Below are 24,615 nucleotides of genomic sequence, written 5' to 3'. Positions count from 1 at the left end.
CAGCAGGGGTCCTTTTTCTGAAAGATCCTGACACTTCATCTGTGGGTGAACATCGTACCTGGCTGGCTTCAGTCTGCCTGTGACTCTTGAGCCCACCCAGTGCTCTAGCCAAGCTGCAGCTTGCGTGGCCAGGTGCAAAGGCGATAAACAGGAGATCAGCCTGTGGAGAGAGGTGCTGCACAGCGCAAAAATTATTTACAGCGGCCACCCACAAGGCCCACTTGCTGCCACTAGCTCACCTCAAGATGAGAGTGACTAGTGGCCACAGCACAAGTAGCCCAACTTCATATATAGCCTAGATCACACAGCTTGACGGGTAGTCGGAAGCATGTATTGATGAAGAGAAACTAACTTGTCTAGGAGGCACCCCTCTCAGCAAAAGAACTTATTGATGGGGCTAGAAGATGAGTGCAGCAATGACTCTAAGTTGAGCAGGAGAATGATGCTAGTCTCTCAGGGAGTTCAGTCAGTATGAGGCTGTGAAGATTGTGTGGACCTCACCTCAGTCCAATCTCCTAGGCCTTTTGCGAGAATTTATAGCCTCACGCCCTTGACAATCAAATCCACTTGACAACAGTAAGGGTGCCATACCGGTAGATAAGCTTGTGAATAGTGTGGCAAGCCGCAAAGGGCCGGCACCAAACCCTCTTGCCACCACTGACTGCACCAGAAGAGGCTGTGGTCAGCGATCACAGCATGAGCAGTTTGGAACTATGACAGACACTGTCCATCTCAGTTCCGGAGGACGTAGTAACTAGATGAGCAATAGTCACAGTTGTGATCCAGTCACTTATTAGTCCTAGGGGGAAAAAAACAGACTGTATTTGGCTGATATACTGCGTTTTTTGGGGCATTTATGGTGACACTACTGTGCGCTGCCGAATCGTGTGTCGTTCCTCAGCCTTCTCTGACCCTCTTCGACATCTCACCCCAGATTCAGCCACCTCTCAAAGATAAGTGGCCTTGAGTCCGAGTTGGAGGCAGAGGGGATAGCATTAAAAATTAGGAGACATGATGGGGAAGCTTAAGATGAAATGACTCTGTTTTGCATGGTCACTACTAAAATGTGCAGCCTCGTCAGTCCGGACCTCCACATCCTTTGCCCTTGAAGTCACGGACCTCACCAGTCCGGTAAGCACTTTGGTATCTGGCAGTTAGCATCATTGGGCAGGTGACCCCGTCTAGGGTGCTGAGTGTTCGGCCTGTAGCAAGGTCCAGAGAGTTAGGCCTCAGCATGGCTCGGTAGCGCCCAGGGTGATCTGGACCTGGCTCTCTGCCATGATCACCAGGTAGGACCCAATGCATTGCTTACAATTAAAAAAAAAACATCAACTTGCCAAAACCATGCCTTCTTATTTTGCCGAGGATTGTTCACATGCTGGTTGCTATTATAATTTCAGTATATTTCTTACTTCCCAGGACTTGTCATGTGACTCTAACAAGATTTATGTGTGTTCCCCTCCTCAACTTATTCCTGCAAAATAGTAATTTTTGTTATGTGCATAAGCACCTTAACTTTGTTTTTCTGTTTCCTTCAGACAGACATTTTTTTCTGGTGGAGAATGAGGCATTTTCAGACACCCTTATGAGCACTTGGACTAAACCAAGTTCAGCACCCCAAGTCCCTGGACCTATATCCTGGTAACATAGACTTGTCCCAGGTGACTCCTCCTTTTTCACTTAGCACCCAATGATGCAGGTGTTGACTATTAAGGTGAATCTTAATGCCTTTCCTACCACCACACCAGACAGAGAATCTAAGCACATTGACCCCTTCAGGAAAAAGATATTCTCTTCAGCCAACCTGGCCCTATGTTTGCTACATGTGGTCTTCTTGCTGGGGAGATAGGCCTATGCTTTGTGGGACATAACTAGTGAACTCTTACTGCCCATTCCAGAGCACCTCTGAGAATTATGCCCAAAGTATGACACTGTGTGGATTGCTCCATGAGCACCAGCATAGCCTTAAGTGACATGCATGATGTATCTAACTGGATTTTCAGGGGCTGTCAAGCATCACTGATGAACATGGGGGCAGCAATCCTCTACTTACGCCTACCCTGCTGCAGGGGCTCCCAAGCCGCTCTGATAAGCCTTTCTGTAGCTACAGCCCCATGTAGGGGGCAGGGTCTGATTTTTCTACCTAGCTGGTAATCTATCAGTTAATATCAATGAGTATTGCAGATCTTTCAGAGAGGTTATGCACTACTGTTAATTTTTCTCCCTCTATTATGCTCTTAAATAAGGTCAAGTCTCTCCGGACCTTGCCCTAGGTTTGCAGCAGGAAGTTGGTCTTCTTCCGACCAAGGGTGTACTTGAGAGACTGTTGGTGTAAGAGCTAGGCAATTGGTGTTATTCTTTCTAATTCCTTGTATCCAAGAATGAAGGAGGTCTGAAACCCATTCCAGACCTCCCACCACTGAAATCCTTATTGCGAGAGGACAAACTCAAGATGCTTCCTCTGGTTCAGGTCCTTTCTGATCTAGACACAGGATGTAGGATGATGTCTTTCAAGTTGCTGGATACGTATTTTCATATTATCATACCTCAGACGTTACTTGTGGTTCACGGTGAAGTCAAAACTTTTCTTGTTGGCCTCACCTTGTCCTCTAAGATGTTCACGAAAGTGATGGGAATTGCTGCATCACATCTTCGGAGGTTGGGGATGCATGTGTTTTGCATACCTCAACTACTGGCTGCTGAAGGCGGGCTTATAGCAGTCCGTTCCAGACGTCCGCTGGATAATGGTTGGTCTCTTGACTTCCCTGGGATTCTCCATCAGAGGGCCTAAGTCCCACCTAATGCTGACTCAGAGAATTCTATTTGTAGGGGCTATCCTGGACATGGTGGCGGCAGAGGCCTGTCCACCTCCGCACCAAGTCTGGAACGTTCAGGATATGATCCCTGTATTTTGGGCTCAGTTCTGGGACTCAGTGAGGCTGCTTCTGAAGCTTCTTGGGCTGCTAGCCTCGTGTATCCTTCTTGTCACTTGTGCCAAGATCACATACAGACCCTACAGTGGAACATTCGGTGGTGGTGGTTTAAATGGCTTCAGTGCCAGGGCAATCTGTCCATCACCATCCATATCTCAGCTGAGGCAGAGTGGGACCTCTTGTCATCCCACCCAGAAGTCTCACAGTGATAGATACTTCATCTCTAGGTTGGGTTGGCTACTTGGGACAGACTGTGTTGGCTGTACCATGGGCATGTCCATCACTTGTTGTTTTTGCTTTGTCGCCCTAAGTGGGAAGGGTATGCCCAGACGTGGGTCCCGTGCTTCCCATGCCACTGGATTCAAGCTAGCCTGGCTGATGAGGGGTGAAACCCCGAAACCGGTCCCAGGATGCTTGTTTCCGGTCCAGTGAGGACCTGGCTTGGCAGTTCGGTCTGGACTGTTCCCATGAGGAACAGGGTCAAGACTGATTTGCATAAGGCTGGGTCCAAACTGGGGTGGCATGGTGAGCAAAAGAACGATGGATTAAACCCAGATCTATGACTGGGGGTGAGTGTTTGACAATGTTCAGCATTCTGTCCATCACTTGTTGTTTTTGCTTTGTCGCCCTAAGTGGGAAGGGTATGCCCAGACGTGGGTCCCGTGCTTCCCATGCCACTGGATTCAAGCTAGCCTGGCTGATGAGGGGTGAAACCCCGAAACCGGTCCCAGGATGCTTGTTTCCGGTCCAGTGAGGACCTGGCTTGGCAGTTCGGTCTGGACTGTTCCCATGAGGAACAGGGTCAAGACTGATTTGCATAAGGCTGGGTCCAAACTGGGGTGGCATGGTGAGCAAAAGAACGATGGATTAAACCCAGATCTATGACTGGGGGTGAGTGTTTGACAATGTTCAGCATTCTGTCCATCACTTGTTGTTTTTGCTTTGTCGCCCTAAGTGGGAAGGGTATGCCCAGACGTGGGTCCCGTGCTTCCCATGCCACTGGATTCAAGCTAGCCTGGCTGATGAGGGGTGAAACCCCGAAACCGGTCCCAGGATGCTTGTTTCCGGTCCAGTGAGGACCTGGCTTGGCAGTTCGGTCTGGACTGTTCCCATGAGGAACAGGGTCAAGACTGATTTGCATAAGGCTGGGTCCAAACTGGGGTGGCATGGTGAGCAAAAGAACGATGGATTAAACCCAGATCTATGACTGGGGGTGAGTGTTTGACAATGTTAAGCATTCTGTCCATCACTTGTTGTTTTTGCTTTGTCGCCCTAAGTGGGAAGGGTATGCCCAGACGAGGGTCCCGTGCTTCCCATGCCACTGGATTCAAGCTAGCCTGGCTGATGAGGGGTGAAACCCCGAAACCGGTCCCAGGATGCTTGTTTCCGGTCCAGTGAGGACCTGGCTTGGCAGTTCGGTCTGGACTGTTCCCATGAGGAACAGGGTCAAGACTGATTTGCATAAGGCTGGGTCCAAACTGGGGTGGCATGGTGAGCAAAAGAACGATGGATTAAACCCAGATCTATGACTGGGGGTGAGTGTTTGACAATGTTCAGCATTCTGTCCATCACTTGTTGTTTTTACCATGGGCATAAACATTGTGATCAGGCATCATGCCTGGATGTGTGCTACAGAATTTTGTGTTGACTTTCAGGCTACTGGTGAGGTCTAACCCAGTTGTTCCCAACCTTTGGACTTCTGTGGACCCCCTCTTTAGAACTACTGGAACCTGGGGACCCCCACTGAATATTACTGGAATCCGGGGACCCCCCACTGAGTCATTACTGAAAGATAGGGACCTAATCTGTTAATATTATTTAATTTCTAAGCATTCGCAGACCCCCAGGGGTCCTCGGGCCACAGGTTGGGAACCACTGGTCTAACTTATCGACAGTGGCAGCCCTCACAACCAGTTCGGCAGTGGACCATGACTTTTTGCAGCTCCTTGAGACGTGGAATTGGCCAAGATTGCGGCATGACCAAGGACAGCAATCCGTCACCTCAACATCCACAATAGCTTCCAAACCTCTTTCATTTCCCCTTTGAAGACCATGTGCGGCTAGTATGGGCAAGATTAATTTTTTTGTATCTGTGTATTTGTTTGGAAATCCATCACTATTGATCCCTCCTTCTAAACATAGTGATGGAGCGAATCCTTAAAAATGCACCATCTATGTGCGCAGACACCAGCTCCTTTCTTTCTGCACCCTTTGACACAAATTTGGAGCTCTGCTCCTAACCTTGTTGTTTTTCTGACTGTTCCAAATTATATCCAGAAAGTAGATGACCGTTACAGACCCACACAACATGTGCCAGTGTGCTTGAGCTCCAGTTACAACTCGAAGGTGTACCCTAAGTGCCCTAATGTACACAAAGGCATCAGGGAGCAGGATGCAGAACACTACAGTGCCAAGCATAGGAGGAGTCACATTTGAACCATAGGTCTTGTTCCCTCTCCAATTCATGGGGCTGTCATTGCCCATGGTTGCAAGGCTGGTCCAACGCAAAGTCCCTTTCCTGTTCAAAATCTTCCTGAATATTGATGCTGAAAATGTTCAACAAATGCAGTAAAGTCAAGTGGAACCTGACCACTTTCCTTCACTCAAAGTTTGGTGAGAAGTTGCAACTGTGACATTTGAAGGGCCCAGAGTGATCCAGTTCTGAATCAGTCCTGCAGTTTGTCCCATCATGCACCAAGTTTTCTAGGTCATAATTGACCTCACAGCAAGAAGCAGCCTCAAGGAGGCTATGCTTCAAATATACTGGATGCTACCAGCTCCCTCTGGTGCACCTTTGGGAACCACCAGTTGGACTTACACCAGCGTTTCCTCTCCTGATGGTGGCTGTCCCCTCGGTCCAGTTCCTGGGCCCAGACTGAAACTGGTCCAGACTGTCACCCTGGCCCCAGGGTCTACACTATTCTGTAAATACTAGTGACAGTACCTGATACAGTTCTGACGCCAGTCCGCACCTGACCCATGTTGCAGTATATAAATAACCAAGGCACAACCAGTCCCTCAACCTTTCCCTAAATGCCAGTACTGTTGGAGGCCAGAAGCCCTATTCGACTGTGACTCCGATGTAGTCCACAATATACCTAATGTCTCTCATGACGTTGATAATAATGAGGAGGTGGAAAATCTGTTCTTTCCCTCCCCAGAACTGGACTTACCCCCTGGTCCACCAGCAGAAGAAAGTGTCTTTCGTTGTAGTAATGTGAAGACCAGTAGAAGTGATAGATTTGCAATTGATTACCCAAGAAACCAAAACCAATTTAACTGATTCCTTGAGCAGGTCCAACTTCTTCTTAGTCACTGTTAACATTTTATTAGGCTGTCACTGACTTTCTTGTGGCCTCTTAGTCTAAGCCATGATAAGCGCTTTCTGGTCAGATGATCTGTGGGCTGGTGGCCAGACCATCTCTTCGCAACCTGCCCTTTGATGTAACACCCAACTCCTAAAAGACTTCTGGTAGAGTCATCCACAAGTAAAGCCAGTCCAAACCATTTTTCTTCATATCCCCTTGAATAGTAAGTCTTAATGTATAGCCTCTGGCAAAGGAATGTTCAAAGGGGCCATGCCTTTTCTTGCATTGTGTTCCTTGCTCTTTATCCCCACACAGCAGACCAGTTGTTGGTGGCTCTGCCTCTGTCTTGATGCAGAAAGTCAATCTCCTGCTGGCCAAAGGTGCCATCATGGAAGTGCTGGGCTCAATGGGGGGTATTACTTGCACTACCTCCTCGTGCCCAAGTAGAAGAGAGGACTAAAGCCTATTTTGGACCTATGGCTATTGATTGCTTTTCTGAAGAAGGAAAAATTAAAATTGCTTAAACTGGCTCCGATCCTCTCTGCTCTCTATGCAGAAGACTGGATTGTGTCCCTTTAATTGCGGGACACATTTTCATATAGCCGTCTTGTAGTCCCACAGATGTGAGGTCGGAGCACTTTCAATTTGCAGTGGTGCCTTTCGGCCTCATCTCAGCTCCATGAGTGTTCACAAAAGTGATGGAGGTCATAACAGCTTATCTTCAGAGTTGGGGACACACATATATTCCCTTATCTGGACGACTGGCAGCTCAAGGGAGGGCTCAGTGTAATCCATTGCAGATCACCTCCAGACAATGGCTGAGCTCTTGATCTACTTGGGTTCTCCATCAATAAGCTGAAGTTTTAGCTGATTCTTATACAGAGGATTATCTTTATAGATTTCCCTGGACACTGTAGTGTTCAAGGCCTTTCACTGCTGCAGCGACTTCGGGTATTTCAGGATATGAACTTAATGTGTTGGACTCAATGCAGTGTCTTGATATGAGGATGGTTCTGAGGCTTCTCAGTCTCCTGGTCTCATGCATCCTCATTGTCCAAAATGCCAGATGGCGCATACTGACCCTGCTGTGGACTCTGTTTCAGTGTATTCAGCACTGGATTGTCTCTCAGACTGTGCCTACATCTCACAGGACACAGTTAAGGACCTCATGTGGGGGCAGATGATTGCCAACCTGAACTCTCCTTACCCCACACAATTGTCACTTTTGTAACATATGCATTGATACTGAGGAGGGAAGGCTATATGGAGGAGGAGAAGATCAGAGGCCCTTTGTCTTAAGCAGAGAGCCAGCACCAATCAGGCTCTTGTAGCTTTGGATGATCCACCTTGGCCAGGAAGCTTTCCTACTGAACATCAAGGGAAGGCTGGTCATCATGGACAACATGATTGCCATGTGCTGCTGGAGCAACAAAGGCAGTGTGTGGTCCTGGATCTTGTTTGTGTTTTATGCCTCTGAGGATCATAAGACTAGCAAAATATCTTTCTGGTAGCCAGCCAGCTATTGTGATCCCTGAATGCCAGAGCATTCAAACTGAGGTGATGTCAGCTGGTGGGCCATGAGTGGCATCTCCCTCATGAGGTGGCAGAAGACATCTTCGATAAGTGTGGCATTTCATTGCTAGATTTGTTCGCCACAGTTGAGAATGTGCATTGTCAAAGCTTCTGCAAACTAGAGCTTCCTTGGAGTTTCCACCTAGAAATTAATTAGGGGACGTGCTCCTTCTGTGATGGGACACAGGTCTCCTGTACATATTCCTGCTGCTACCCTCTCGGTCAGTCAGGACTGATCAGGCCCATGTCATATTGCTAATCTCTGACTTAGCCTGGAAAATATGGTAACCAGAGAATCTGAACCTGATCTGGCGACTCCTTTGGGGGAACCTTCTGTCTCAACAGCAGTCAAGAGTCAGCACCCAAATATCAACAATCTACACTTCCACGTGTGGCGATTGAATGGCTGCAGTTGAATTCTTTTAACTTGCCATCTGAAGTGGTAGATGTCATTAGTGCAGCCAAACACTCATCACTGAAATCCATCCACGCTGGTTCGTAGGAAGAGTTGTGGTGGTCTGTCCTCTATTCCCCCTATAAGTCACATTTTCTGATATATTGATGTCATTGGCCCAGCAAAACTTTGTAGTGGGCACACTTGAGGGTTACTTTTCAACCCTTTTGTCATTTTTATGTTTGCTTGATCAACCCTTTCTCTTTAAAATGCATGTTGTCGTACATTTTTTGAAGGGTGTGACTCATTTTACCTTCTAAATAATTCATCATGCCTCAGTGGGACTTACATTTAGTCCCGATGTTCCTTATGTGCACACCATTTGAACCTATGCAGATAACGAGCAAGACAGTCTTTCTTTTCTCCATCACTTCTGCATGTTGTGGAAGTGAACTACAGGCATTCTCAGTGCAACATCTCTGCGCCACTTTCTTCCTGGACAAACTGGTGTTGATGGCTTGGGCTGCCTTCTCGTCAAAGGCACTATTGCTTTCTCATGTCAGTCAGTCAATTCTCCAGCCAAAATGTATTTTTGATCCTCCACATACCTTGAAGGCAGAGAAGAAGCTCTGTCAACGTAACACTAAAAGATCTTTGAGTTTCTACATTGACAGTTTGGGAGGCCATCATGTGGATAGTCGTCTCTTTATGGGTTTTGCTGGTACCTAAAAAGGGAAAGCTCTGCTAAAGAGGACTCTCTTTAGGTGGATTGCCCTGGGCATTAAAATCTACCATGCTGTGGCTTATCGGGTACCCCTAGAAGAACTGCAGACTCATTCTAGAAGAGTTAATACCTCTCTAACAGAATTGGCAGGGTAGGTACCTGTTCTAGACATCTGTGTGACAGCGATGTTTGTGTTGGTGTACATGTTCACAAAACACTACTGCAGTGGGAGGGAAATTTTGCCTGCCCTGTCCTGTAACTCGTCCTGGTCTGAGTCCACGCCTCAGCCCCCTATTCTTTGGGAGATACTGTTATGGTATCTGTTCTAAAGGTGGGGAATATGTCATTTGAAGTATCTATCAAAAGAACAATTGACTCACAATTGGTAGTGCTCTTTCTCGTGGATAATGTAACCACTGTTTTCTCTCAATAGTTTCCTTGGAATCTACAGGACACATGCTTTCATATGACTGTCCTGCATTCCCATAGGTACTACCTTTGGCCCGTGGTGGGGTAAGGGCATTTTCAATTTGCTCTTTTACCCTTATGCCTCACTTTGCCGTCCCTCAAGTCATCATCATCATCAATTTGCTTTATTTGGTACAAAATAGACCATAAAAGACATCCAATAAATACAAACATACAAATTTCATAATCAGTGCTCTACAAAACCTGCCTGGTCTGCTCCCCAAGGACGCAGGTACTTACCTGCTAGCAGACTGGAACCGGAGCACCCCTGTTCTCCATGGATGCCTATGTGTTTTCGGCCCCCCTTTGACAGCTGCACCTGACCGGCCCTGTGTTGCTGGTGCGGTGGCTTTGGGGTTGCCTTGAACCCCCAACAGTGAGCTGCCTATGCCCAGGAGACTGAACTTGTAAGTGCTTTACTTACCTGAAGAAACTAACCAATACTTACCTCCCCCAGGAACTGTTGATTTTTGCAGTGTCCACTTTTAAAATAGCTTATTGCCATTTTAACCAAAACTGTGTGTACTACTGTTTTAAACTTACCTTTGTGAAGTACATTACAATTTATGTACCTACCTAAAATTTGAATCTTGTGGCTCTAAAAATAAAATTAAGAACATATATTTTTCTATATAAAAACCCATTTGCCTGGAGTGTGGTCCTCATTTATTGCCTGTGTGTACAACAAATGCTTAACACTACCCTCTGATAAGCCTACTGCTCGACCACACTACCACAAAATAGAGCATTAGTATTATCTAATTTTGCCACTGTCTTACCTCTAAGGGGAACCTTTGGAGACTGTGCACACTATTTCTTACTTTGAAATAGTATATACAGAGCCAACTTCCTACAGCTTGTTTTATAGATAAACAAAACACAGTCATGAGGCATGTCACTGGCAAATAACTTCTTCGAAATTATTTGCAATAAACCATACACCACTGTTTCAGCGTGCTTACCAGCAATCCGCATGAATCGTTGAAATCAAATTATTCATTGCAGCACTTCGATACTTCTGCCATAATCTTGAAGGGACCTCTCTTGTTGGAACTCTGACTCACTATTTAAAGATTCGCCGCAGAGTTTTTCTCCCGTGGCGTGCTGTAGAGGTTCCACGGTCACTGCCTGCATTCTACTCGCTGAGTGTGCGGTAGTGGGCATGGCCCTTTAACAGCGAGGGCTGCACCCAAGAGAGGCACTGACTGGGGATCCTGGGTCTCATACATAGTCCAGGCATGCAGAAGCTCTTTTAAAAAAATATATACAATAATACACATCTATGGGAGTCCAGTGAAGCGGATTAAATAAATTTACAGCATCACATTATCTTGGTAGTCTTGACACTGTTAAAGCAAAGAACAGCAGTGGGGCTGTCAGAGCACTGTTTAGAAGCATGTTGACATGTATATTGTTGCTGTCCCATGTGAGGACATTCCAGGAACAACTAAATGTGCAGTGGGAGCAAGTGAGTGGAGATTGGGAAGGCAAAGTTGGGATTACCTCCTAAATGAAAGAGGCTTTACACTGTTGGTAGAAGGACAGTGTTTCAGCGGTCAGACCCTGTAACATGGCCGTTATTCTTACTACCATTCGGAAGAAGTGGTCGTGCACACCGCCTCCATGTCAGTGGTCTGTGGATAAAAGAAGAATCATCACTTAATAGAAATGTGCTCCAGCTCAGACAGGTTTCGGTGTAGTTGAAGGCTTTACCTCCAACAGTGAGAGATGTGCAAGGCACAATATGAATGGACAGTACAACCACGTATTATATTCACAAAGGGGGAGTAACACGTTCGTTTCTGTTCTGTTCGGAAGCTCAAATGTTTTGTCTGTTGTCTCTTAAGCAAAATGTGGATTGCTCAGCACAACATGTGCCAGGTATACAGAACGTACTTTGCAGATTGCTTAAGCAGGAAGAACTAAAAAAAACCATGAGTGAAGTTAGACAGCAGACACTTGGAGTAGGAGCATTTCAGAGGTGAGAGACTCTCCACTCGATAGGTTCCCTGTTCGTAAGCTGGTGGTGGTGCCTGGGGTCGCACAGGGAGGCGTTTGGAGTGATCTGGGTGGGAAAGATTCTTGACACACTTCCTCCCAGTCCTCTGGTTCCCAAGGTGCTGTGGGGCCAGAAAAGAGCTCTGCAAAGTAATTCTGCTGTCTCCCACTTGGCCATGACAACATCGGTATATTGGAATTGTGGAAAACGTCAATCCAAATTCCAGTAAAATTCAGATTTGATGTCCAACTATTTTCCTGGAACAGATACTTCACCTCAATTCACAATCCCTTCAGGGTGACACTCTGGATCATAAATATGTAGAATTTAGTCATCTAAATATGCAAGCAAATACTTGCAACAGCAAGAGTGCCATCAGTAGTTAATATCTACGCTCTAAAATTGAATCTGTTTGTGCTGTGAGAATAAATGTTAAAATTAAACCCACTGGAAATCACCTCGACAATTTTTAACATTTTTTCTGAAGACTTCCTTATTTTCATTTAGACTTATTGAAGAGTTCGTGATGACACATTCTCTAGATTTCCTAGAGACACAGTGGTCCGTTTTCTAGACCCTCTGACAGTGAGGACATTGGGCCAGATGTAAGTAGCTTTTTTGTGCTCTCAAACATTTGCGCCTGCAAAAAAACCTTACTGTATGTCCTAACCCCATTTTGCAATTTGGTAACCTATTACCGAATTGCACAATGGGTTTGCAATTTGGTATTAGGAAGGGGTGTGTTAAGGGCGACTCGCAAGGGGATGAAAGAATGTTTTGCGAGTGAAATGAGGTTGCAAAACATTTGCAGTGTACCACCAACTTGGAATTGGTGTTAACACATTCACAAATGGGAAGGGGTCCCATTGAATGCGGATGCAAATATTTTTTTAGGAGTAGACAGTGTTCCCACGGACCACTGCCTACTCTTAACAAATGAAAAGAAAACCTTTCATTTTTGTTTTTGAAACGCATCCTGGATTTCTTCTGAGGAAAACAGACTCTATTAAAAAAAAATAGTTGCTTTATTTAAAAGCAGACAAAGACGTGGTGGCCTGCTGTCCCCAGCAGGCCACCATCCCTGTGTTTTAAGCGATTCCCAGTGGATCACAAATTGTGATCTACCTCATGAATATTAATGAGGTAGGTCAATTGCGACCCACTGGGAATTGCAAACAGTGTAAAACACACTGTTGTACATAGTTGTTTGCAATTTCCTAATAGCAAAATGCATAAAAACACTATTTGGAAATCGCTAACTTAAAGATGCGTACATCTGGCCCTTAGTCTATGTGTCAACTTGCACCAGAAAATCTGTTGTGCTGTAAGCATTACACAACTCACTGAGCAATATCTGAGCTAGACGAGTTTTAAGTAATGAACAAGCACATAAGAAGTTACAAGGACAAACAATTGAACCTCAGAAACCCACAGAAATTTAAAAAAAACTAGCAAACTAAAAATGGAGCACCAGCATTTTATATAAAATATTGCAAATATATTCATATAAGCGAAATCATCGTCCTGCAGACCATATTTATATAAGCTCAAAGTGCATCATATGACTCATGCATGTCAGCATCTTGCTTAATTCCTTAACACATGTAGCTCTATTAGGAGTATGCCCTGGATAAAAAAGACACTATATAATTTCCCTCCAAAGACCAGACTGGCACCACCCTGGGAGCTCAACACTATTTTGACAGTATATATGAGATCACCCTTAAAATCCGTGCAAAAGACTTTGATACAGCATATTTCAAGAAAAACAGCTCTCTTGTTAGCAATAACATCAACTAGAGAAGTAAGTGTGCTACCTTACTTATATTCTAAGAGGACGTATCCCTAGCTGCAAATTCTAGGTTTCTATCTGACGTTCTGATGATACTTCAGTTAAATCACATATATTTACCAACATATTTCCCTACATCCTGTCACTGCAGCTGAGAGGGCACTTGGGGCGAGATGTATCAAAGAGTTTTTCCTATACTTTGTATATGGGAAAATGTGTTCGTACAAATGGCCCTTGGTTCTCTAGACATTTTACATTTTATCTGGAAGGATCAAGGACTTTCATTGGTTCTACCAACCTTTCATAGCATATGGCCATTCAAAAAAGACATAACTAAATAACAAAGCAGAAACTGTCCAGATGGATTCTCCCATATATAACTCTGGCCATACCTCAATAAATAGACCACTGCCAGTGCTCACTCAGCGAGAAGTATAGTAGTCACAGTGGCTATGTTTGCTGGAATCTTGTGTAAAGAAATCTGTGACAGTGACATGAAGAATAATGCTCATACTTTATCGAAGCATAACTGTATTGACATTCATACCAGAAAGGAAGCAGCATTGCTGTGGAACCTCTTTTCATAAGGTAAGCCTAATATCCCACCTTCCACTCTGTTTGTTGCTCTTTTGCTACCCTTGGTTAAAGCTTGTGAATCTATGAAAAATTCAATGGTGGAAAAGAAAATGAGTTACTGTAACTTTGGGTCTTCAGCATTTGTATATTTCATAGATTCACATGCAACCCTCCTTTCCTTTCATGAGGCTTTAGCATAGTTTCATGTATAGTTTTAAAATCTAGAATATCTATCAATTGGAAGCCTCTATTAGGGAAAGAGCTGTGGGTCCTGGTGACTGAAATGGCCGATGTTCGGGTCTCAAAATTAGGTGGATTGATTGTATGTAGTCTATGGCTGTTTCAAATATATTGAGTGTAAAGATAGAATCCTGTGTTAGCATTGAATGATTGGGAATAATTGTAGCTTGTGAATCTGCAAAAGATACCAGTGCTTCAGATGCCACATTACTGGTAAGTAGCCCATTTTATTTTTTTCTTCCTAGATGTGGGAAGGTCACATTGATTAATAAATGCAGTGATTCTGAAGTGTGATGTCCTCACCTGGAAGTCTAATGGGTAAAAACTCAATTACTGGGAGAATATGATTGGAAATAGGCGATTCAGATAGTGGTTGAAAGTAACTAAGACATTTTTTGTAATTATTTAACGTTAGCTGTTTAATTAGTTCATCTGTTTTAGAAATTGTAATTGTTCATTGATAATTCAGCCTTACCCTTGTATGTTCAGTAAGTGTGTTTTTTTATTCTTGCGGTATGATCAGAGGATGCAGGAGGCAATGAGGATGCAGAGGATTCTGAAAGCAATGAGGATACAAAAGGGGGTGAGAATGCAGAAGAAGGCGGTAAGGATCCAGAAGGCGGTAAGGATCCCGAAGGCGGTAAGGATCCAGAAGGCGGTAAGGATCCAGGAGCCAGTGAAGATCCAAGTGGTATGGATGCAGAAGGTGGAGAGGATGCAGAAGGCAGTGAGCCTACTGAATTTGATGGTAAGCACATTTGTTATACGTTGAGGAAGAGCAGGTGAAGACAGTGGAATTATTTTACCAAAATTATAAACATTGAATGTATTTTTGTTCCTCTCTCCTGTGGTGTCATTCTAGGAAGTGACATCACAGAAATTGGTGTTACATGACTTCACCATTACCTGGCCAAGAGGGCTTTGGAAATTGGTTAATGCTTATATTATGTGTATGGTGAATAAAAAGACAACTTACTCATAATACGCATAAAGGTTTAACTGATGAAATGGGCAAAAGTCATATTTACTTTTTAAGATTAGTGTGTTTCATTAGACTCTCACCAGAAACACAAGACAGTACAACCCAAATGCCTTGGTATATGTCATCAGTGACTAAGACTTTCCAAACTCTGCCAGTGCTGAGAGAGGGCACTTCATTCTCCAGATAATAAAAGATGTCTTAAATTCTATCTGTGAAGGGCCATGAACTTTTGTGAGTTGTACCGACCTTTCATACCATTACAGAGATCATTGCAACCTACTGGGTCTAAAAAAGCCTTCTTTATGAAGCATAGTGGAGATTAACCCCTTAGCTGCCAGGACTTTTCCCCCTCAGGTGCCAGGACTTTTTTTTGGCTATTTGGGGCAGGGCGTGCTTAGGTCCTCATAACATTTTGTCCACATAAGCTACCCATGCCAAATTTGCGTCCTTTTTTTCCAACATTTAGAGGTACCCAGACTTTGTGTGTTCCCCTGAAGGAGGCCCATAAAATAGCCAAAATACAGTGATTTTTTTTTTTTTTTTAAACAAATGGGAAAAAAGGGCTGCAGATAAAGGCTTGTGTTTTTCCCCCGAAAATGGCATTCTCAAAGGGTTTGCGGTGCTAAAATCACCAGCTTCCCAGCTTTCAGGAACAGGCAGACTCGAATCAGAAAAACACATTGTTCAACATAATTTGGGCATTTTACTGGGACATACCCATTTTTACGATTTTTTGTGTGCTTTCAGCCTCCTTCCAGTCAGTGACAGAAATGGGTGTGAAACCAATGCTGGATCCCAGAAACCCAAACAATTCTGAAAAGTAGACAAAATTCTGAATCCAGCAATGGGTAATTTGTGTAGATCCTACAAGGGTTTCCTACAGAAAATAACAACTGAAATAAAAAAATATTGAAATTGAGGTGAAAAAAACTGCAATTTTTCTCTGTTTTACTCTGTAACCTTTTACTGTGATGTCAGATGTTTGAAAGCAATATACCGTTACGTCTGCTGGACTCTTCTGGTTGCAGTGATATATAGGGCTTGTAGATTCATCAAGAACTCTAAGTACCCAGAGCCAATAAATGAGCTGCACCTAGCAGTGGGTTTTCATTCTATACCGGGTATACAGCAGTTCATTTGCTGAAATGTAAAGAGTGAAAAATAGGTATCAAGAAAACTTTGTATTTCTAAAATGGGCACAAGATAAGGTGTTGAGGAGCAGTGGTTATTTGCACATCTCTGAATTCCGGGGTGCCCATACTAGCATGTGAATTACAGGGCATTTCTCAAATAGACGTCTTTTTTACACACTCTCTTATATTTGGAAGGAGAAAATGTAGAGAAAGACAAGGGGCAATAACACTTGTTTTGCTATTCTATGTTCCCCCAAATCTCCCGATAAAAATGATACCTCACTGGGTGGGTAGGCCTAGCGCCTGCAACAGGAAATGCCCCAAAACACAACGTGGACACATCACATTTTCCATAAGAAAACAGAGGTGTTTTTTGCAAAGTGCCTACCTGTGGATTGTGGCCTCTAGCTCAGCCGGCACATAGGGAAACCTGTGCATTTTTTAAAACTAGAGACCTAGGGGGATCCAAGATTGGGTGACCTGTGGTGCTCTCACCAGGTTCTGTTACCCAGAATCCTTTGCAAACCTCTAAATTTGGCTAAAAAACACCTTTTCCTTGCATTTCTGTGGCAGAAAGTTCTGGAATCTGAGAGGAGCCACAAATTTCCTTCCATCCAGCGTTCCCCCAAGTCTCCCGATAAAAATGGTACCTCACTTGTGTGGGTAGGCCTAGTGCCTGCTACAGGAAATGCCCCAAAACACAACATTGACACATGACATTTTTCCACAGAAAACAGAGGTGTTTTTCGCAAAGTGCCTACCTGTGGATTTTGGCCTCTCGCTCAGCCGGCACCTAGGGAAAGCTACCAAACCTGTGCATTTTTGAAAACTAGAGGCCTAGGGGAATCCAAGATGGGGTGACTTGTGGGGGTCTCACCAGCTTCTGTTACCCAGAATCCTTTGCAAACCTCAAAATTTGGCCAAAAAAACACTTTTTCCTCACATTTCGGTGACAGAGTGTTCTGGAATCTGAGAGGAGCCACAAATTTCCTTCCACCCAGCGCTCCCCGCCCCAAGTCTCCTGATACAAATGATACCTCAGTTGTGTGGGTGGGCCAGGTGCCTGCAACAGAAAAAGGCCAAAAATGTGTAGAGATTGAGGGGATAGCACAGCAAGTTGATAAGCACATATTCTTCTTTTATAAATCTTTAGGCTGACTCTGCTTTGGGGACCCACACAAGTGAGGTGTCATTTTACTTGGGAGACTGAGGGGAACACTGGGGAGTAGGAATTTTGTGCTGGAGCGGTGATCCTAGTAAGAAAAGTCAGGAAAATATGCTTTTTAAGCACATTTTGAGGATTGCAGAGGAGTCTGGGTAAGAAAATGTTGGGGGATCCACGCAAGCCACACCTCCCTGGACTCCTTGGGGTGTCTAGTTTTAAAAAGTGTCTGGGTTTGGTAGGTTTCCCTAGATGGAGGCTACTCCCAGGACCAAAAACATAGGTGCCCCCTCTCCCCCAAACACAGGTAGTTTTGCAATAAATCATTTTCATGTGTCCACGTACCTCCGTGATGTGCCAAACACTAAAATTGTGAAAAGAAACACACTTAGGTTATGTGAAAAAGACCCCTCACCCACCAACCAAGTTGTTGGCAAGCTTCATCATCAGGGTCCCACCTGAGACACCTAGCGTGTCACAATTGTGCTGCGACGCCTGATTACAGCGGAGCAGGTTTTGTCATTTGTATCACACATACTGGTTGGATTTGGCACAAGGGTGAGTGATGGTTCAGTAGATCAAATTTTAATAACAAGAGATTTCACAAAAGTGAAATGCACTGTTAATAACTGAAAGGCCAAAAAACTGAACCAATGACTCACAGTTCGTGAGCTGTATAGCTGCGTCAAGGTACCAACCATTTTACAGTCCATTCACATACCTTTCATACATGACATCCACAAGACCATTCACGCCGCCAGCCACGGGCCCAGCACATTACAACACTCGCATTGGCAGACAGCGCCACTCAAGGGCCCATCATTTACATACACCCACATGCCTTAAACAGCTGGCCACACACAGCCCCGGCTTTGAAGGGCAATCGGGGCAGTACATCCGGCCCTCCCTCTGGGTACCTCTTCGGGCACATACTCTTTCTTAATGGACAAGTCTTTCTTGGGAGTGGGAGGAATGTGATCTGGAAAGTAGCGATCTTTCAATCTAGCCACATCCTCCACAACTGCTACTCTAGGAACGCTTGCCTGTTCCACCACAATAAGGCTCTCTATCACTGACTTCTGAAATTTAACAAATTTCATCTTTGACTCAGGTTAACAATCCTTGAACACAATAAAAGCATTAAAAGTTGCCAAATGAAATAAATGTAGGGCCAACTTTTTAAACCACACGTAAGACTTACAAAGAGCAGTGTAAGGTTCCAACCTCTGATCTACTCTATCAACACCACCCATGTACCTATTGTAGTCCACAATGCGCGTAGGTTTGCGCACTTCGGCAACCTGACCCCAAACAGTCACAGGGGAAGTACTCTCATCATGGATTTGTAGATAGCATGTACACATCCCTCCTGCCTGAAAATTTCAGAGCTAGCAGCTCATTATTCCGCAAGGCACTGCACTGTCCCCTTTTTTTACGGACAAAACTCCCTTGGATAGCCTTTCCGGTTAGAACAGATTATGCCACAAGCAACAGTGTCCACTCTAAACAACTCCTTGAACAACTGCACTCCAGTTTAGAAATTATCTACGTACAAATGGTGACCTTTGCTAACTCCAAAAGTGGCTGGACAAACAGGAGGGTCAGTACTGGAATCCCTACCGGAAATGATACACGCATCCTGTACTGCTTTCTGGTAGCATATACAATTTAATCCCATACCGTGCCCCTTTACTAGGAATGTACTGCTTAAAAACTAAACGCCCCTTGAAAAGGACCAAATACTCGTCCACACTTATCTCTTTGCCTGGAACATAGACCTCTGAAAACCGATCTACAAAATGATCAAGGACAGGCCTAATCTTAAAAAGACGGTCACAATCAGGGTGATCTCGTGGCAAGGCTAAAGCATTGTCTACAAAATGCAGCATACGAAGAAGCAGCAAATAGCGGTTACGTGTCATAGTTGCAGGAAGTATAGCCGTTGCCATCAAGGGACTAGTAGACCAATAAGAAGCCAGTGACGGCTTACTTATCAACCCCATCAAAAAAGTCAAACTTAAAAACTTTTTCATCTCTTCCAGATATGTGGGAACCCGCCTAGTAGCTCTGGACTGAGGCCTAAGTCTGGCAGTGTTGTCCCTCAAATATTGCTCTGCATACAAATTAGTCTGCTCCACAATCTCTTCCAAAAATACATCGTCCATAAACAAGTGAAAGAAACTGACAGGCAAAAAGTTTCCCGTATTGACTCTACATCCTGGGAGACCAGTAAATGCAGGTAACTGTGGCTGCTCCATGTTTGGGGCAATCCAGGTGTCGGGTCTTCTAATAGGAAACCCTTCAGCCCCAGGCTGCTGCACTCTTGGCACATCAATGTCCTCCTCTAAAACAGGCCCTTCATCTGCACTGAGAGTGGCTTCCTCATCAGAAGAATCCTCTTGGACAGAAAACTCACTGCCAGAATCTCTCACTTCCTCCTCTGCCTCAGATGCAGAGTCAGTCTCGTAATCATGGTCTGAAGACGACTCAAAAAGCATGCCAACAACCTGCTGAGCGGTCACTCAGCGGCTAGCCATGATCCTCACTAACAACAAATGGATTGCCAACAACAACCAGCACTAAAATAAGTAATAAACAAAGTGTAGCTTTATCACAAAGAGTTATGTACTAAAAAACTATACCACTCACTTGCTTGAAAAAGCTACTCACCAGCAACTACTCTGCACAGACACAGCAATCACCAAAGATATCCCACTAAAAAGAAAAAATAAATTACACATATGACAACACAAATATCATTGTGCTCAAATCTAAGGACAATTTCACACACAATACTGTATTTAGTACACCACCGACAAACGTGTCATTCATTCATGTCAACAATACTCCTTTGGAGTAAATTGCTTTCACTTACCTAAAACATGCATCTATGCAAACCCCAGGACCACTACTGCCAAAACCGCAAGGATCCACAGCAAAGGAAGCAAAAGCTTTGAACTAGAACGAATCACAAATACAAACACTTCGCCAGTTGACAAACACCCCACCACCAAGAACTTGGAAATTGTCCCTGGTGCCTAAGTTGCTTGGGCCTAAAATAAATAGCCTGATCTGCCCCCAAGGGGAGCAGAAATGGGGAGCGACGCTTGCCAAAGGGGCCACCCCCCCCATCCACACAAAACACACACACAAGATCCCTGGTGCCTAAGTGGATTCTGCAAACCAGGACCCCAGTGACTGTGCTGTCTCCCTCTAAATTTGGTTGCTTGGGACTTCACACACCCCACTTATTGGCATACTGGTGCCCCCATATATGTCCCTAGTATATGATAACTAGGTACTCGGGACATTGGGGCAGCAGGGGTTCCCCATGGGCTGCAGCATGTATTGTGCCACCCATGGGAGGAAAGTGTATACAGGCCTGCCATAGCAGCCTGTGTGAAAAGGTGCATGCATCCTTTCACTTCAGGTCACTTCACCAGGTTACTGTAAGTCACCCCTATGGTAGGCCCTCATAGCCCAGAGGGCGGGGGGCAGGTACCTGTGTGAGAGGGCACCGCTGCATGAGCAGAGGTGCCCCTACGAACTCCAGCTCCATTTCCCTGGACTTCGGAAGTGCGGGGAAGCCATTTTACATGAGCACTGCATACAGGTCACTGTGTCCAGCTGCATTATGGTAGCTCCAAACATTGGGCATGTTTGGTATCAAACATGTCGGAATCATACCCCAATACTGTTGCCAGTATTGGTTGTATGATTCCATGCACTCTGGGGGCTCCTTAGAGGAGACACAGCATTGCTTCTGTCAGCCTTGTGGGGCTTTTCCTGGCAGCCCACGCTGCTGCACCCCTCAGAACGCTTTCTTCCCTTTTGTTGCTTGACCAGCTCAAGCATATAAAGGCAGGACAAAGGGTTTCCTGTGGGAAAGGGAGGCAACACCCTCTCTCTTTAGAAATTGGTGTTACATGGCTTGGGAGGGGTAGCCTCCCCAAACTACGGTGTGCTTTGAAGGGCACATTTGGTGCCCTCCTTGCATAAACCAGTTTGCACCAGCCCAGCGACCCCCAGTCCCTGCTCTTCCGCGAACCTGGACAATGGAAAGGGTAGTCATCAGTCCCCTGTCCAACACCACCCTAGGGGTGGTGCCCAGGTCTCCTCTAGGTGGCCACTTGATTCTGCCCTCTTGAATCCAAGGTGGGCAAAGGCCTCTGGGAGCATCTGAGTGGCCGGACAGGTAGGTGACATCACAGCCCCCTCCTGATATGTGGTCACCCTGCTAGGTGACCAATCCACCTTTCTGGCCTATTTAGGGTCTCCCTCTAGGGTGGGACCTCAGATTTGACGTGAAGGATTCCAGCAGGATTCCTCTACATCGTTTACTTCACCTTCTGGCCACTGGAACTGCAACTGGACCTCCAGGAACCTACAATCTGCATCCACAGCAATGTCTCCGCTCTGCAACATTGTTTCTCCACTATTGGGGTATCTTTCATAGATTCACATGCTTGAATCATTCCCCGTCGGCGAAGTGGGAGTTCCACGGTAGATAGAACGCAGAAGAAAAAAAGTCCCTTTTTTTTCTTCATTGTAGTCAGTGGTAAAAATACATTCACTTTCATAGCTTATTAGCTTCATTAGAAAAAACCCAAAGTCCAGCCAGTCAGGCGAGACCACCCTTTAGACCCCTCAGCACAGAGTCTCAGTTTCTCAGATTTCCTACTGCATGTCGTGTCTAACTTATCAGCTGTACTTTGTCAGCATGTCTACAGCAAAGAAAGGTTTATTTAGACCTTGCAGCACCTGTGGTAAGCTAAGGCTTCACTGTGAGGACCCCCACAGGGACTGCATCTACTGTCCTCACCCAGAGCATAAGGTGAAGGACTGCAAGATTTGTAGAACATTTCCCAGCAAGACTCTGAGATAGAGAACCCAGGTGTAAGGAAATGCCTCCTTGGCATGGTTACCCCCTGACGTTTTTCCTTTGCTGATGCTAAGTTTTGATTTGAAAGTGTGCTGGAACCCTGCTAACCAGGCCCCAGCACCAGTGTTCTTTCCCTAAATTATACCTTTGTCTCCACGATTGGTGCAACCCTGGCACTCAGGTAAGTCCCTTGTAACTGGTACCCCTGGTACCAAGGGCCCTGATGCCAGGGAAGGTCTTTAAGCGCTGCACCATGACCTATGCCACCCTGGGGACCCCTCACTGAGCACATGCACACTGCCTCACAGCTTGTGTATGCCGGTGAGGAGACAATGACTACGTCGACATGGCACTCCCCTCAGAGTGCCATGCCAACCTCACACTGCCTATGGAATAGGTTAGCCACCCCTCTAGCAGGCCTTACAGCCCTAAGGCAGGGTGCACTATACCACAGGTGAGGGCATATGTGCATGAGCACCATGCCCCTACAGTGTCTAAACAAAACCTTAGACATTGTAAGTGTAGGGTAGCCATAAGAGTATATGGTCTGGGAGTTTGTCAAACACGAACTCCACAGTTGCATAATGGCTGCACTGAAAACTGGGAAGTTTGGTATCAAACTTTTCAGCACAATAAATGCACACTGATGCCAGTGTGCAATTTATTGTAAAATACACCCAGCGGGTATCTTAGAGATGCCCCCTGAAAACATACCCGACTTCCAGTGTAGGCCAACTAGTTTTCTGCCAGCCTGCCACACACCAGACATGTTGCTGGCCACATGGGGAGAGTAGAGTGCCTTTGTCACTCTGTGGCCAGGAACAAAGCCTGTATTGGGTGGAGGTGCTTCTCACCTCCCCCTGCAGGAACTGTAACACCTGGTGGTGAGCCTCAAAGGCTCACCCCTTTTGTTAAAGCACCACAGGGCATCCCAGCTAGTGGAGATGCCCGCCCCTCCGGCCACTGCCCCCAATTTTGGCGGCAAGGCTGGAGGAGATAATGAGAAAGACGAGGAGTCACCCACCAGTCAGGACAGCCCCTAAGGTGCCCTGAGCTGAGGTGACCCTTATTTCTAGAAATCCTCCATCTTGTGGATGGAGGATTCCCCCAATAGGATTAGGGATGTGCCCCCCCCCTCCCCAGAGGGAGGAGGCACAAAGAGGGTGTAGCCATCCTCCAGGACAGTAGCCATTGGCTACTGCCCTCCCAGACCTAAACACACCCCTAAATTTAGTATTTAGGGGCACCCCAGAACCCAGGAAATCCGATTCCTGCAACCTTAACAAGAAGGACTGCTGACCTGAAGCCCTGCAGTGAAGACGGAGACGACAATTGCTTTGGCCCCAGCCCAACCGGCCTGTCTCCCAACTTCAAAGAAAACAGCGACGCATCCAACAGGGACCAGCAACCTCTGAAGCCTCAGAGGACTGCCCTGCAGCCAAGGACCAAGAAGTCCTGTGAACAGAGGCTCTGTTCCAAAACCTGCAACTTCTTTGCAACAAAGAAGCAACTTTATAGACTTCACGTTTCCCGCCGGAAAGCGTGAGACTTCCCACTCTGCACCCGACGCCCCCGGTTCGACCTGCAGAAAACCAACACCTCAGGGAGGACTCCCCGGCGACTGCGAGCCCGTGAGTAACCAGAGACGACCCCCATGATCCCCCACAGCGACACCTGCAGAGAGAATCCAGAGGCTCCCCCTGACCCCGACTGCCTGGAACCAACACTGCACCAGCAGCCCCCAGGACCTGAAGGAACCGAACTCCAGTGCAGGAGCGACCCTCTGCCTAGCCCAGGTGGTGGCTGCCCCAGGGAGCCCCCTCCCCGTGCCTGCCTGCATCGTTGAAGTGACCCCTGGGTCCCTCCATTACTTCCTATCTAAAACCCGACGCCTGTTTGCACACTGCACCCGGCCGCCGCTGTGCCGCTGAGGGTGTACTTTCTGTGCCTTTTGTGTGTCCCCCAGTGCCCTACAAAACCCCCCTGGTCTACCTCCCGAGGACGCGGGTACTTACCTGCTGGCAGACCATTGAAGGCTGTTCTCTATTGAAGCCTATGTGTTTTAAGCACCTCTTTGACCTCTGCACCTGACCGGCCCTGAGCTGCTGGTGTGGTAACTTTGGGGTTGCCTTGAACCCCCAACAGTGGGCTACCTTGGAACCAACTTTGATACTTGGAAGAGTTTTACTTACCTCCTAATCTAACCTTTACTTACCTCCCCCAGGAACTGTTGATTTTTTGCACTGTGTCCACTTTGAAAATAGCTTATTGCCATTTTTACAAAGACTATATGATATTGCTTTTATTCAAAGTTCCTAAAGTATCTAAGTGAAGTACCTTTCATTTGAAGTATCACTTGTAAATCTTGAACCTGTGATTCTTAAAATAAACTAAGAAAATATATTTTTCAATATAAAAACCTATTGGCCTGAAGTTAAGTCTTTGAGTGT

General features: G+C 45.8%; 1 protein-coding gene across 2 annotated transcripts in view; it reads left to right on the top strand.

Annotated features, from left to right (window-relative positions):
* The window catches only part of LOC138296807 (exportin-5-like), a 1,394,731-nt gene that overhangs the window by 1,151,658 nt on the left and 218,458 nt on the right, over nt 1-24,615 (top strand). For both annotated transcript variants that reach the window (XM_069236253.1, XM_069236252.1), the window contains one exon: nt 14,530-14,754. In XM_069236253.1, the coding sequence (XP_069092354.1) occupies nt 14,530-14,754 (225 nt within the window). The remainder of the gene's footprint in view (nt 1-14,529; nt 14,755-24,615) is intronic.

This window comes from Pleurodeles waltl, chromosome 5 (assembly GCF_031143425.1).
Source record: "Pleurodeles waltl isolate 20211129_DDA chromosome 5, aPleWal1.hap1.20221129, whole genome shotgun sequence".
Taxonomy (NCBI): domain Eukaryota; kingdom Metazoa; phylum Chordata; class Amphibia; order Caudata; family Salamandridae; genus Pleurodeles; species Pleurodeles waltl.
This window is presented reverse-complemented; position numbering and strand designations above follow the sequence as displayed.